The 13,979-nt window shown below is 33.4% G+C and overlaps 3 protein-coding genes and 1 non-coding gene across 6 annotated transcripts in view; 2 read left to right on the forward strand and 2 right to left on the reverse strand.

Annotated features, from left to right (window-relative positions):
- Positions 1–13,979, forward strand: part of LOC126848798 (L-allo-threonine aldolase) — a 117,502-nt gene that overhangs the window by 65,464 nt on the left and 38,059 nt on the right. The window lies entirely within an intron of this gene.
- On the reverse strand, positions 2,867–8,031 carry LOC126848793 (MAM and LDL-receptor class A domain-containing protein 1-like). Of its 3 annotated transcripts, none has more exons than XM_050589998.1 (10): positions 7,778–8,031; positions 6,995–7,153; positions 6,571–6,735; positions 5,919–6,089; positions 5,695–5,803; positions 5,320–5,473; positions 5,019–5,145; positions 4,491–4,670; positions 4,021–4,332; positions 2,867–3,552 (listed from the first exon to the last, which is right to left on the reverse strand). In XM_050589998.1, the coding sequence occupies exons 2-10, from the start codon at positions 7,137–7,139 to the stop codon at positions 3,290–3,292; spliced, it is 1,626 nt and encodes a 541-aa protein (XP_050445955.1). In that variant the 5' UTR covers positions 7,140–7,153; positions 7,778–8,031; the 3' UTR covers positions 2,867–3,289. The 3 variants fall into 3 exon arrangements, with proteins under 3 accessions (XP_050445955.1, XP_050445954.1, XP_050445956.1); XM_050589997.1 differs by having other exon boundaries at positions 7,771–8,031; XM_050589999.1 differs by lacking the exon at positions 7,778–8,031 and adding an exon at positions 7,432–7,449.
- Positions 8,777–8,848, reverse strand: Trnat-cgu (transfer RNA threonine (anticodon CGU)). The gene has a single exon. It is a non-coding gene; the product is annotated as a tRNA-Thr (tRNA).
- LOC126848774 (poly [ADP-ribose] polymerase) lies at positions 9,587–13,801 on the forward strand. The gene is made up of 5 exons (XM_050589956.1): positions 9,587–9,858; positions 10,317–10,458; positions 10,545–11,080; positions 11,242–11,447; positions 11,556–13,801. Exons 1-5 carry the CDS (start codon positions 9,745–9,747, stop codon positions 13,498–13,500), a joined length of 2,943 nt encoding a protein of 980 aa, XP_050445913.1. The 5' UTR covers positions 9,587–9,744; the 3' UTR covers positions 13,501–13,801.

Raw genomic sequence — 13,979 nt, forward strand, 5'->3', positions numbered from 1 at the left:
AACGCATCACCCGAAATTGATGCGTTTGCGAGTTTCTTTTTCGGAAATTTCATTCAGGATTAAAGGAATGCGATGCAAGAATGATCCCCTTTAATGGCAATCGTTATCTCTAGATGAGATTTAAATAAACAAAACTTGGCAGATGCACACGGAGGGAAATATAGAAAGAAGCGAAGGAAAGCGAGGAAGTGGTAGGAATATGACGTCGCTTCGATTTATCAATCCCGGCGACGTGACAGAGGCGGATAATGCACGCCATTGTCGGTTGCAACAAGTGGAGCGACGAGCTGAGGAAAGAATGAGAAGAGAAAAGGATAAAGCGGGAGAAAGTGAGAGACTGCGCAATCCAAGAATTCTTCATTCTTTCTCCGTGTGTTGTGCATACCACGTGACCCGCCTTTCAGAGACTTCGTACACGTGCCCGGACCGCACGCAATCGCACCGCGAGCTCATTACGTGTGTGCGATCAGACATTGTGTACGTAATCATCGATGGCACGCACGCGGCAGCGCACGCGAAATGCGATCGACGACGAGCGAATGACAATGGGGACACTCTACCGATCCGTGCACGCATCATCGCGATTATTATCTGACGACATACGCACTGTGTCCAGATCACTTGGCTTATTTCTGACTTTATGAATCCAGGAACCGGTGCGAATGCCATTCTCTGTAATGACAAGAAAAACTCGTGGGCAACTCATCGAAAATAAATGTCAAACTTGTAATACAGAGATAAAATTATTAGACTGAAATGAAGAAAATTTCTAATTTTCTTTTTGTACTTATTGTAAACGATTTTATTATTTTATTTTAAATTATTAATATTAAATTTTCTTAATTAGTAAAAAGTATTATTTTGCACAATAGTATAATATTTTGTTAATATCTTTATCGAAAATTTGTGCCACACAGTTTCCAGGTAGAAAAAAAATATATTAAAAGAAATATTGCTGCCAATAATTAATTGTAAGATATGAACTCAGTTGAGAAAAAAATATAATTTATATTTTTCATTCGTAAAAAAAAAATATATAAATTCTAATTTTAGAGAAGCATTTCTTTGCCATCCCAGAATTCCTGAATCGATCGCTGATCAGACCAGACAACGACACGCGATGACAATTCGATAATCGATGTAGAAAGTGTTCGGAGGGAGCTTTCGCAAGCAAACGTGAAGCAGACGCGAAATTTCACCGGGGACACGAAGGTCACCTAGGTGCGGGCGATGTATTTCCAATATTTTTTTCGACGTCCTACACAAGGGTGACATTGCGATTTGCAACGGAAGACGTTCTTTCGCGTACATCTCGCAGGTACAAGTCTCTCTCTCTGGAAACTGACAGGCCATTTGTGCGAGGAGATTAGCATGGAAATGGAAGTTCAACCCGAGCTCTTAATAAGAGATGCTTCCGAGGGTATAGACAGCTTGTCGCGGCGGAGTTCAACCCTTTTGTCATCTTTTAAATTGCGTTCCGTGAGATAAATGTGTTGTTTACTACAGAATATAATTTCGTTTGCGTCAGTAGGTCAGACGTCTTAATTCGTGTTCAATATCGATTCGAGAATAAGAGATTATCGCGGAAGCAAGAAATTATTTTCTGATAACATGTGTAAAGGATGCAAAATTTTTTGGATTAATTTTAATACACACATTTGTCTCTAAAAAAATATCAAAACATCCAATAATTTTTCGATAATCAAATATAATAAAAAAAAAAAAATAAATAAATAAGCAACTATCATTACTAAGCTTTATAATATAAATAAAAAGTAATATTTCACAAATTGACTTTACTTGAAGAAATCTTAATAAGACTGTAGACGCCGAGATATTTAAAATCAGATATTGATTAAAGATTGTGAGAAAAGATGTGTAGAAACTTTAAAATAGAGATAAGACATTTATGTATCTTTGATGTTTGAATAACTTTTCGTCTAGTATTCTAATATATAAGCCGTTTCATAAAAGGAATCATATTTTCACAAAACAGGCGTATACGAGCGCTTATACACAATGTATAATACATCAGTGAAACGTCGCCGAAACGTGCAGTAAATCGACCACGCACGTACTAAATTCGACATATACTTTGGCTTTGTATTCTTTCCTCGGTACTCTCTCCGGAGAGAAAAGCGGCGTTTCACGACATCCATAAACTTGTAAGGTTCATCACCACAAAAATGTCGCGACTACAAAGTGCCTTCATGAATATTTCATTAGATCGATATATTTAGCGAAACCTTTTATGAGGGATATGTTTAATGAGAGGAACCTTTTCAGAGGATTTGTAAACTGAGATCCCTGTCTGCATATGTAGATGTACGTCTGTACAAATATATGCTACTTATTTGCACTCCAGTCCCTGCGTGGGACTGACATGTACAGTGCATAGTACTTATCTAAATGTGTAGACCTAGACTAGCTTAATGTTCACATAATCGAGGCAACCGATTGTTTATGATGGTCTACGGACTATTGAAACTACGTGCCTCGGCATATACGTATTTCGGCAATGACGTATTTCCAGAGTGAAATCAATCGATACGCCTGAAAATTCTAAATGCGTATTGATCTTCTAAATAGTAGCGTTACGCAATGTCGGTGTCGGTTAATCTTTCGTGTGCTACTTTCATCACCGAAAAAATGGGTCGTTCCCTAAAATTATGCGTATGCTTACAACACTGAGAGCCGGTATATTTGAAAGTATAGTATATTAGTACAGACAAAATAAATTATTAAGGAGAAAAAAAAATTTATATACATATAAAAATATAGAAATAATCCTAATATTTTAAATTAAAGTAATGTAACAAAGCAAAACATAAAATATAGGAAAATAGAATTAAATTAAAGGGATATGTTTCTCAAGCAGAATATTGTCAAATAATTTATTATTAATATCAATAATCGATTTTTTATACTGAAAAATAATAATAAAAGTATTAATTCTATTTTTATATATTTAAAATATTAAAATTGTAGATATCAATATTGTAAGTTTCCGGGGAATATTCTTTAACAGTGTAATGACAGATTCTTAAAACAATAATATTTCTTTCTATTATTAGTAAAAAGATTTTATCATAACTTTTGTTTTTTTTTCAAAAAGCAAAAACTTTGTTCGAATAATAAAAAAAAAATTAGATAAAGATCAATAAAGATATAAAATGCAGATTATTTTCTACTCACAGAATTCTCTTCATTCACTCGATTAATTATTTAATCAAAGAATCAATTGAATTTCAATTCAACCGTTTAAAGAAGAAATTTTGATAATGTGAAGCTACATTTCGTCGTTATCAGTGGGTCGGGCTAAATTGAAATCGAGGATTTCGTCTGACGTTAGAAAACGAACGTCGCTGTCCTCCGAGAGAGCCGAACTGCTCGCTCCTCTCTTATAAGTTTTCCTCCTCCTAATAACAATGATCGTGATCACGAATGCCACGGAAAGGAAGGCCAAAGTCGCGCCGATTGCGAAGACTATATCCAAGATTTCGATGCCTCTACCGTGTTTCTTCTTTTCCGGATTCTGCTCTATGTGCAAATCTGCAAATGTTTCATCGTGGTTAGTAACATTGCTTTATAATTCTGGTAATATAAACGCATTATCAAGTATTTAAAATTGAGTTAGTTAATTATCAATAGTCAGATTAATTATGACGCATTTGGTAATTAAAAAAAATTCTACAAAATAATTAATTTTTGAAAGAATGGGGAATGACTTATCGCAAGATTTGTCAAAACTTTAGCATTTTCTTTTTTAGCATTTACTTTCCTAAGTATAATCGGGAATTATCTCTCAGCTTACAATATTATATATAGAATTTTCTCTCAAGAAAAGAAGATTTGAAATTTAAATGCAATTATTTCAATAAGAGTAAGTTTATATTTCAACTTTTTGGCTTACTTTTTAAAGTTTCCTTTTAAGATATAACTAAATTAAGCCGAAACGTCTTACGATTCAATATTAAAAAGAATCTCTGTTACTTTATATATATGCATAACGAACATTACCAGATCGATCCTGAGGTTCTATGTATTTCGTTGTGAGAATTATCTTGGGTTCGAAAGGCGTCTCCTTCGTTTCTGCAGGCCACGTTGACTTAACAGATGTTGTTGCTCGTGACGGACTCTTACTTTGAACCTTGACCGTCGTGATGGGTCTTCCCGTAGTCGCTTTTTTCGACGTCGCTGAATTGATATCTGGATCGATGTCATCCTTCGGATTCATAGGAAATCCTGTCAGAGTAGATTTTCTCACCGGTGAAATCGTAGTGTTAGTATCCAATGATGTCATCATATCTACTGTCATAACGCTGCTATATCCTGTAATTGCAATCGAAAACTTTACACGTAAATCTTACCCAAAATTAAATGAGCTATAATAACTTGGTATCCGACACTACTATAATTTTCAATTACGCCGAGCAACTCAGAGATCAACGGATCTTATTAAGATATAATATATAAGATGTATTAGTTACCCAGTATGCAATATTCAGCGTAATCCGGGCAACATATAGAGCGTTCCGCACAATCGACCGTACAAAGGCAACTTTCCGGCCCAAATGAATTATTAGATGCGTCGGAGGAAATGGGCGTCGTCGAAGAAAAAACGCATCTATTCCGACAGGTTTGTTGCGCGTTAACTATTTCGACTTGATCTGAAATAGACATGGATCTTTTAGAACGTGTGTGATATACATTTTCTATATATATATATAGAGGAAAATGGCTATATTTCTCTCTTGCTGGAAAATAATAGTCAAAATACAATCTAAAAATATTTATATAATTGTTGACATAATCTCAAAATATTTTAAATATTACATAAAAATGCTCTCATTTTGAAGAGATTAAAATATCGGAAGTTTAAAAATTATAAACTATCCTTCTAACATGTTTAAAAAGAATTTCCTATCAGATAAGTCTTATGATGCTTATTATTATCTTACCGCAAGATACGTGCTTCCTGTTGTTGGTTTAAGAATCAATGTAAAAAATTAACTTACCGTCATTGCTTATAGTTACGCTGGTAGATTCATTCTTAACGATACACTCGTCCCCTTGTAAAATAGCGATATCGTCTATCGCGATATCGCTCACGTAACTGCTACCTCGCACTCCTTCTATAATAATCTATAAACAATATTAAAAATATATAAAAATTTTGTAAGACCTTAATCTTTTTATAATCTTTCATATTTTACATTTCACTCTCTTTTCTTGTATTTTAATATAACGATACAACATTACTGTATAAATAAAAGTATTCTGATTAAAAGTTAATTTTGTTATCAAAAAGATACTCACCTGAAAGCTGATATTAGTTTTCGGTAACTCAAAGATACCATGAAACCATTGATTCCCTTGATTTCCGCTTTTGGTGAACATCAATCTCGACGCAGTATCCTCTGGCTTGAAATAAATATTCAATGAGCCGATCGTGGCACCGTACATATGATACCTGTCATCCAAATATACATCCTTATTTAAAAAAATCCAATAAAAATCTGTTTAAAAATTTGTTCTTATATAAATTTATTTAAAAATTTGTTCGTTAAATTCAATTAAAAATCTGACTTATACATATTTAAAATAAAATTTAGAATAAAATAGTTAAACTCTGGAAAGCTGCAAGAGACTTGTAGAGTGATATTTTATTTTTATACATTAAATTATATTTACCAAAACGAGAAACAGCCCGATTCAGTCAATGAGGAATTATATAGAGGAGATATAATTCTTGCCGTATCGTTCACCAACCGTCCGGATGCTTCGATATAAAGATAGTGACCTAAAATTATATCGCAAATATGCGAGCATGTATTTTAAGGACAGTGATTTTTCCTATTTTTTTTTTTTATCTATAACGTTTCAGCGAAAAGTCGAGGTCAAACAAATATACGTACCGTCGTTTCCGGCTCCCAGCGTATGATCGTGCGTAGGACCAGTACCGATGTGTAAGCTCGGTGTCTCAAAATTATGACGTTTCCAATCAAAATCGTGTTGTGGGTCCTGTTCCCACCAGCACAGATCCGTACTCTCGAAATCGCATTTTGTGGGTGCGGGTGCTTTCGCATCTTATTATGTATGAAACATCGAGATATTGCGTTAACGCGAACAAGTGACTTGCAAATGATATTATCGGATTTACGATAGAAATAAAATTGATTTAATTAAATAAAATTAATTTTAATAATTATTATTAATTATTAATTTTAATTTTAATAATTATTAATTTTAAATAAAATTAATTAAAAAAAAGAGAAAGAAAAAAAGGAAAGGGAAAATACAATCAAAAACAAATAATTATATAAAAATAAGTTAATTCGCATTTATTATTATTAGATTGTAAGCGATCATGCCAATTGAAGTTTTCCGTAGGAAAAATTATTTAATTACATATATATTCTCTTGTGCCCCATCAAAAATAATTTTCAATTTCTAAGTTGTCAAAATATTTACACGTGTCTAATAATTTTATTTATTGTTACAATTATTGAGTAAGAAAGAAATAGTTTAAGCAAGGAAAACGAAGAATAATTAAAATTACTGCAATACCTCGACAATAAGGAATCGTTCCGTTCCATTGAACTCCGTCACAATAAATCTCAGCATTGCCGATCAGGGTATAGCCAGGTTCGCAGAAGAACATCAATATCGCGCCGTCCAATTTTTGTGCCATAAGCGAATGAGCCGGTGCTGGCGGTGGATGACATTCCGCATCTGTACGTCACGTGCAAAGAGATAAATCAAATCTACTGATATTATGTATATTTATTCTTTTCACTCAAGCCACGATATCAATTGCCAGATTTCTTGTCACGCGAATTAATCGTTCCTGCATCTCTCTCCCAATGTCAATAAATTATGAACTAATTTTAAAGATATAATAGTGAAAAAAATATGCCAGATATTGTGCTCATATGTTGATAAACATTATCGTCTGCTTCACATAAACACACACATACATGACTTTACTTACTCACACACACGGGAGTAGGTGTGTCCCACTGGCCGCGCACACACGTGGAATATTTGTTGCCTACGAGAGTGAATCCATCGAGACAATTAAATCTTACAATCCGACCTCGAGCCCGAACACGAATCTTTCCGTTATTCAGTCGCATCACGGGACATCGGACTGAAAGGATGATGATTGTTAGTACATGAGACCACTGATTGGATTCTATTCAATTTTGCCAGAATAATAATAAAGTAACAAAACAAGATTAATAACGTCCATGTAAAATCATGTGTAAAACGAAGTACGATAAACAGGTTTACAACAATATAATAATGAGATAATAACTGTTGATCACTCTCGATTATACGAGTTCCGCCAATGTAACAAGTAATTACGTAATAATATTACAAATTACCATAATTAGTATAATTAGTATAATTGTTTGTCAATCGTACATTATCTAACGCCTGTGTTTCTGCTTTTAAATTAATTATTCTCCTCATGTCGCTCCGCAAGTTTAAATGCGATAGCGCACGCGAGCACGATAATCAACTTTGCGGCTGCGTAACGATATTTTTCCATGATAAAATTAATTGATTTGTTTTCATACTTATTTGTTCAGTAACCATTTTAAAGTGGCAATTTATTGTTAATTTAATCAGAATTTTATTAGAGTATCACACACATACATGGTACGTTACACTCACTGTATGTTATTCTATTACTCCCACTTATTTTACTCCGTTTGACACATTTTGCGCGTATAATACATTATTTCCATTATATCTGCTTACTCTGCACCTGCCAAGAGCAAACGATGCACTGGCCAAAAAAAACGAACAGCAACATCACCGAGGGACACTTCATCTCGACGTGAGTGTAAAATATTCACAAGAGTATACTCATATACTCAAATGCGCAATTTTGCCTGCAATGATACCTTTTGTAATTATACAACCGATCGCGGTAGCTGATACGATCGAAAAAATTTCCACAAAAGAGTAAATCGGGTTTATACACCATTAAACGCGGCAAGTACATGAATGGAAGCTAAGATTCATCCTTTTATTCAGGGCTGTAGTTTTTGTAGCCGAGGGCGGGAACACAGTTTCCGGCACGCGAGCGATAGCTCTTTTATCGTCCCTTCCGGCGCTTTATCTTCGTCAAATGTCGCCAGGCCTTGAGGAGAATCCCTGGAGATTGCATTTTGTGCGAAACATGTCCGGCGCCAACTCGATGATCCAGGAACTTTTCCATTCCAATGTCCGGAGTCCATATGACAATTTATCGCCTGATTCGCGAACCAGATATTTTAGAAGTTACAATTCTAAAGAGCCCGGAAATTCACACTCGAACATTTTTAATAGAAAAAAAATTATTAGACCTTTAATTTGATCCAAGAATTTGTTTCAAATAAATCGATTCTTAAATTTCGATTTTCTTAAAAGTTGTAAACTCTTTCATTTTTATTTCTGGATCGTATCTAAGACTTATATGTACGTATACGTTATAATTTTATTAATTAATAATCTTTTTTTACATCTACATACTAAATCCGATAATTCTAAGAATATGAAAGAATGAAAAATAATACAATAAGATTAATAATGGCACTTTTAAAGAATAACGATGATATCGATAAATACGATTGTCTCAAATATATAATATGATGTATGAATCGTATTTATTTATAATTCATATCAATAAAAATCAAGTTCTCAATATTTATGATTATTAGGAAACTTGAAAAAATATAAGATACTTTGTGAGAATATATGAGAGAATGCAAAAATTCTTTACTGCCTCCTGTGAGGTTTGAACTCACGACCCCTGGTTTACGAGACCAGTGCTCTACCACTGAGCTAAAGAGGCTTTAGAGTCTATAGTTCTTAGAAAGGTATAAAAGATGTTAGAGACTATTTGACGAATTTAATAATTTACTTTTAATTAGAGATTGATGTATTTACGAATATTTCGTATTGGAACTAAATATTCACAAAATAAGTTAATAAATTATATTGCAAAAACATATTCTTTCAGTTATGTTCTTTTAGTTCTTATGATCTTTATCCATCTTGTCAGGTGAACATTAATAAAGTTGCATGATTCGTGTTAGCAAGGATTTTCATTGTAGAGAATTATTTCTATTGGTTCTTGTAAGACTCATTCACGACGCCTAATTCGGTGTGTTTTGTTGAAAATTGGGGATTTCATTGTAGGATTGGAATTAATTCCAGATTTTCCTGGCGATTCTTGAAAGCAATGACTTCGATAGTAAATTCAACGACGATCGCCGCATTGCTCTTTAAAGTCGAATTAAGAAATTAATTTAAAAAATATTATTTTTATTTTTACTTTAGAGCTTTATTAATTTTGTAACTTGTTATATTTAAAAATTAGGAACAAAAATTATTAAGAAAATTAATTTTAAAAAATTTTAAAAGCGGCAACGTGATCCCTCTCAGGCTTCTCTCTGCTCAAGCTATGATATGTCAGATGTTAGATTCAATCGCATTCCATTATATATAGTTTAGTTTCTAATTTTTAGTTATCCGTAGAGGTTGATAAAAACTGGAAGAGAGATGTCTGAAAGTTTGAAGTCTGGACTATTTTGTGGCGCCACTATATAACCGCCAAATGCCGGTTATTGTACGAGAGCTACCGTTATTCCGATCGAACGTAACCAGTGTCAGCGTTGCGTATTAATCGGCATTATCTCGCAAATTGCACGTTTCCGAAGTGGAAGAGAATTGAAGAGACTCGGCGAAATGAGCGACGACTTGCCGTATCGGGCGGAATATGCGAAAAGCGATCGCTCCAAGTGTCAATCATGCAAACAATCTATCACCAAGCAGAGCTTGAGACTCGCTGCTATTGTTCAGGTATCGGAATTTTCTCCAAGAAATCACGCGAACAAATTGTGCGCAAAAGACAGACGCGAGCATCCCTAACGTGCTATCTCGCTGTTGTCTTGCGGAAATTTTTATGTTCCTGTGAATTATTCTGAATAACAATATCGTCCGCATGACGATAATAGCGACAATGTTAAATTGCTCTATTTGTTTTTTTTTTTTGTAGACTATCACATTTCTACAGATTTATAATAAGATTATTTCTCTATATAAATATATTTTCTCCTATTTATTCCTTAACATATTTAATAATAGATTTTTTTATTTACAATGTACAATTAATATTCCAATTCTTTATTACTTCAAGTTGGTTTTAAACAATAAAAACTTATGAAATGAATATAATAGATATTTATCGAACATATTTTTTTATGATATCTCAAAAATCAAATTTAATATTACCAAAGAAATATTGTTTACATTTTTAGAGTCCTGTCCATGATGGAACAATACCTAGATGGTATCATTTTAATTGCTTCTTTTTAAAACAAAGACCAAAATCTACTGCTGATATAGCTGGCTTTGATGAAATTCGCCATGAAGATCAGGAAGTAATTCAGAAAAAAATTGGTTGGTATATATATTCAGCAGAATTTAAAATTTTATAATTTACTTCATCATCTTAGCTTACTATTGTATTTTTTTTTTTTATGTAGAAGAATCTCTTAATGCACCTCCCGTATCTGCAAAAGGAAAAAAAAGAACAAAAGGTGGTAGCAGTGGCTCAAGTGATTTTCGAGTAGAATATGCTAAATCTAATAAATCTACTTGTAAAGGATGTGATGAAAAGATAATAAAAGGTGAAATGAGAATATCAAAAAAGGATTATGAGACTGCGGAAGCTAGGAGGTTTGGTGGTTTAGATAGGTGGCATCATGTGGAATGTTTTGTGAAACTAAGGGCAGACTTAGGATATTATGGGAGTGGAGATGAGCTACCAGGTACTAAAGAGCTCTCAAAAGAAGATAGAAACAGTCTCAAAACTGCGCTACCAAAAATAGCTCAAGGTGATATGCCACCACCTCCTAAAAAGATTAAAGACGAACCAGAAGATGCAGAGGAGGCAAAATTGATGAAAAAGCAAAATGAAGAACTGTATGCTATAAAGGATCAAATATCAGGTCTTGAAAAAAATCAATTGGTTGCATTATTGGAAAAAAACCATCAAGAAATTCCTACAGGCACCTCAAATGTAGGTACTTTGTAATATGTATTTGCATCATTAATCAAAGAATATTTTGCAAATTTGAATTATATATTATATAATTATATATTGCAGGAGAGATATTCATTTATTGTTATACTTAAACTACAGATTTATTTGTTTCATTAATCAAATCATTTTATTTACAGATTGTAAATCTTGTATCTGATATACTGTATTTTGGAGCTCTAGAACCCTGTCCAAGATGCAAAGGACAACTTATATATAATTCTGGTTTGGGTTATAAATGCACTGGTAATGTAACAGAATGGACCAAATGTGACTATGTTACTCAAGATCCAAAAAGAAAAAAGTGCGAAATACCAAGTGACATGAAGAAAAAATTTCCAATTAAGTAAGTTTTCCCTTATTAAATAATAGCAGATGATATTTTAAACTTTTCCTTTTTTTTTGCAAATAAATGTGATGAAACTATGGTTTACAATGCTTTGAATTTGTTTAGGTCATACAAGTCTAAGGTGAAAAAACGAGTGTTTAAGATAACAGCACCATCATCATCGAGCTCTGTTAAAGAAGAAGTAGATGGCCCAAAAATACAAGGAAAACCACGTCCTTTGAAGAATATGCAGTTTGTTATATTAGGTCGTACACAGAAAGATAAAGAAGAATTGAAGAAAGAAATTTTATTGTTAGGTGGTACTGTTACTACAAAAATTCATGAAGATTTGGCTGCTGTAATTTCGAATCAGAATGAATTAGAAAAGATGAATAAAAGAATGGAAGATGTTCAATCATGTGATATTCAAGTAATAACGGAAGATTTCATAGAAGAAGCAAAAGAATACACGGATGCTCCCATCATGCTTTTAAAGAAGAAAACCATTTCTAGTTGGGGTGGCGATATAAATGCTAGACTTTCTAACGTTATTGCAAAATCTAATGCCTCCAAGAGTAAAAGCAAGTTCGAGAAATCGAGTTCTGGCAAAGTGAAGGTAAAGGTGAAAGGTGGTGGAGCTGTTGATCCTGATAGTGGCTTGGAAAATTGTGCGCATATCTATCAAAAGGGAAAAGATAAATATACTGCGACATTAGGCCTGACAGATATACAATCAAAGAAGAATAGTTATTACAAGTTGCAAATTTTAAAACATGATAAATTTGAAAGATATCATTTGTTTAGAAGTTGGGGTCGGATTGGTACAACGATTGGCGGTAACAAATTGGAAGAAATGGCTTTGGAAGATTGTATAGAGCAGTTTGAGAACTTGTATGAAGAAAAGAGTGGTAATCAATGGAAAAACAGACAGCACTTTGTTAAGATGCCAAATTTAATGTATCCGATTGACTTAGATCATGGTGATGAGGAGGTTGCTTCTTTAGATTCGGACATCAAGAGTAATTTGCAGAAACCAGTTCAGGATCTTATGCGCCTTATTTTTGATGTAGCTGAAATGAAGAAAGTTATGTTAGAATTTGAACTAGACATGGACAAAATGCCGCTTGGAAAATTGTCTAAGAAACAGATTGAGAAAGCTTACGCAGTTCTAACAGAACTGCAAGAGATATTGAAAAAGAATAATATAGACCATACCACACTGATTGATGCTTCCAATAGATTTTACACGCTGATACCTCATAATTTTGGCATTTCTGGTCCGAAAATTCTCGAAACATCGGAGGAGATTAAAAACAAATGCGACATGTTGGACGCGTTGCTCGAGATGGAGATTGCCTATAATCTTTTGCGTGATAAGACCGACGAAAAGCAGAATCCACTCGATAATCATTACAAACAACTAAAGACGGATATCGACGTGTTGGATAAGACAAGCGAAGAATTCAAGATGATCGAGAAATATGTTCAAAACACTCACGCAGCTACTCATACGCAGTACAAGCTCGAGATCGAGGAAGTCTTTGTCGTTAAGAGACATGGAGAAGATCAGAGATTCAAACCCTTCAAGAAATTGCCCAATCGAAAATTGCTCTGGCACGGATCCAGGACTACGAATTTCGCGGGAATATTGTCCCAAGGTTTACGTATCGCGCCACCGGAAGCGCCCGTTACTGGTTATATGTTTGGCAAAGGTATATATTTTGCCGATATGGTGTCGAAATCTGCAAATTATTGCTGCACACATAGTCAAAATCCGACCGGTTTGTTGCTGCTCTGCGAAGTCGCCCTAGGCAACATGTATGAGAGATATAAAGCGGATTACATCGAGAAGTTACCAAAAGGCAAACATTCCACACTAGGTCGTGGTCAAACAGAACCTGATTCTAAAGATATCTATAAACTCGACGGCGTCGAAGTACCCTATGGAGTGGGAGTACCTGCAACTCATAATAAAAAGTCAGATTTATTATACAATGAATACATTGTATACGATGTGGCTCAAGTGAAAGTGCGATATTTGATAAGAATGAACTTCAAGTATAAATATTAAAATATGTAATATGGAGATATGTGATAACACCTTGATATGTTGGTTATTAATCATGGTATGCTTTCATTTACTGATATTATATTTTTAATATCAAGTTATTTTCAAGAAAAAGATTCTAATTTTTGTTCCAATAAGTTACAACTGTTAAAAAATAATTTCATAATATTATTTTATTTCAATGATAATTTTTTAATTTAACGTGTTTTATGGTGTGTATTCAAACGCAATTTGCTTATTTGTAGTAAATACTCCGTGCTACCTCGAATATTAACTGTAAGATTATTCACAATAAATATTTCGCAAAAAACGCTTTTCTTTTCTTTTTGTCAATCTCACCTGTTTTTCTTTACAAATTACACAATATAAAATAAATGTAAGATAAATTGTAAACAATTTAATAAAATTTATAAAAAAATATTTTATCGAATATGCAACAAAATTTTTAAACAATTTTTAAATATCTAATCGAAACGAAAAAT

Source organism: Cataglyphis hispanica, chromosome 4, assembly GCF_021464435.1.
Source record: "Cataglyphis hispanica isolate Lineage 1 chromosome 4, ULB_Chis1_1.0, whole genome shotgun sequence".
NCBI classification, from domain to species: Eukaryota; Metazoa; Arthropoda; class Insecta; order Hymenoptera; family Formicidae; genus Cataglyphis; species Cataglyphis hispanica.

Bases quoted from the DNA above. Each gene is read 5' to 3' on its own strand.
- LOC126848793 (XM_050589997.1), bottom strand. From the start codon at position 7,843: ATGAAGTGTCCCTCGGTGATGTTGCTGTTCGTTTTTTTTGGCCAGTGC. The intron at 5,804-5,918 runs GTACGTATATTT...ATATAATTTTAG, and splicing joins GCTGGGAGCCGGAAACGACG to GTCACTATCTTTATATCGAA. The intron at 5,146-5,319 runs GTGAGTATCTTT...TATTGTTTATAG, and splicing joins AAACTAATATCAGCTTTCAG to ATTATTATAGAAGGAGTGCG.
- LOC126848774 (XM_050589956.1), top strand. From the start codon at position 9,745: ATGAGCGACGACTTGCCGTATCGGGCGGAATATGCGAAAAGCGATCGC. The intron at 10,459-10,544 runs GTTGGTATATAT...TTTTTTATGTAG, and splicing joins AGTAATTCAGAAAAAAATTG to AAGAATCTCTTAATGCACCT. The intron at 11,448-11,555 runs GTAAGTTTTCCC...GAATTTGTTTAG, and splicing joins AAGAAAAAATTTCCAATTAA to GTCATACAAGTCTAAGGTGA.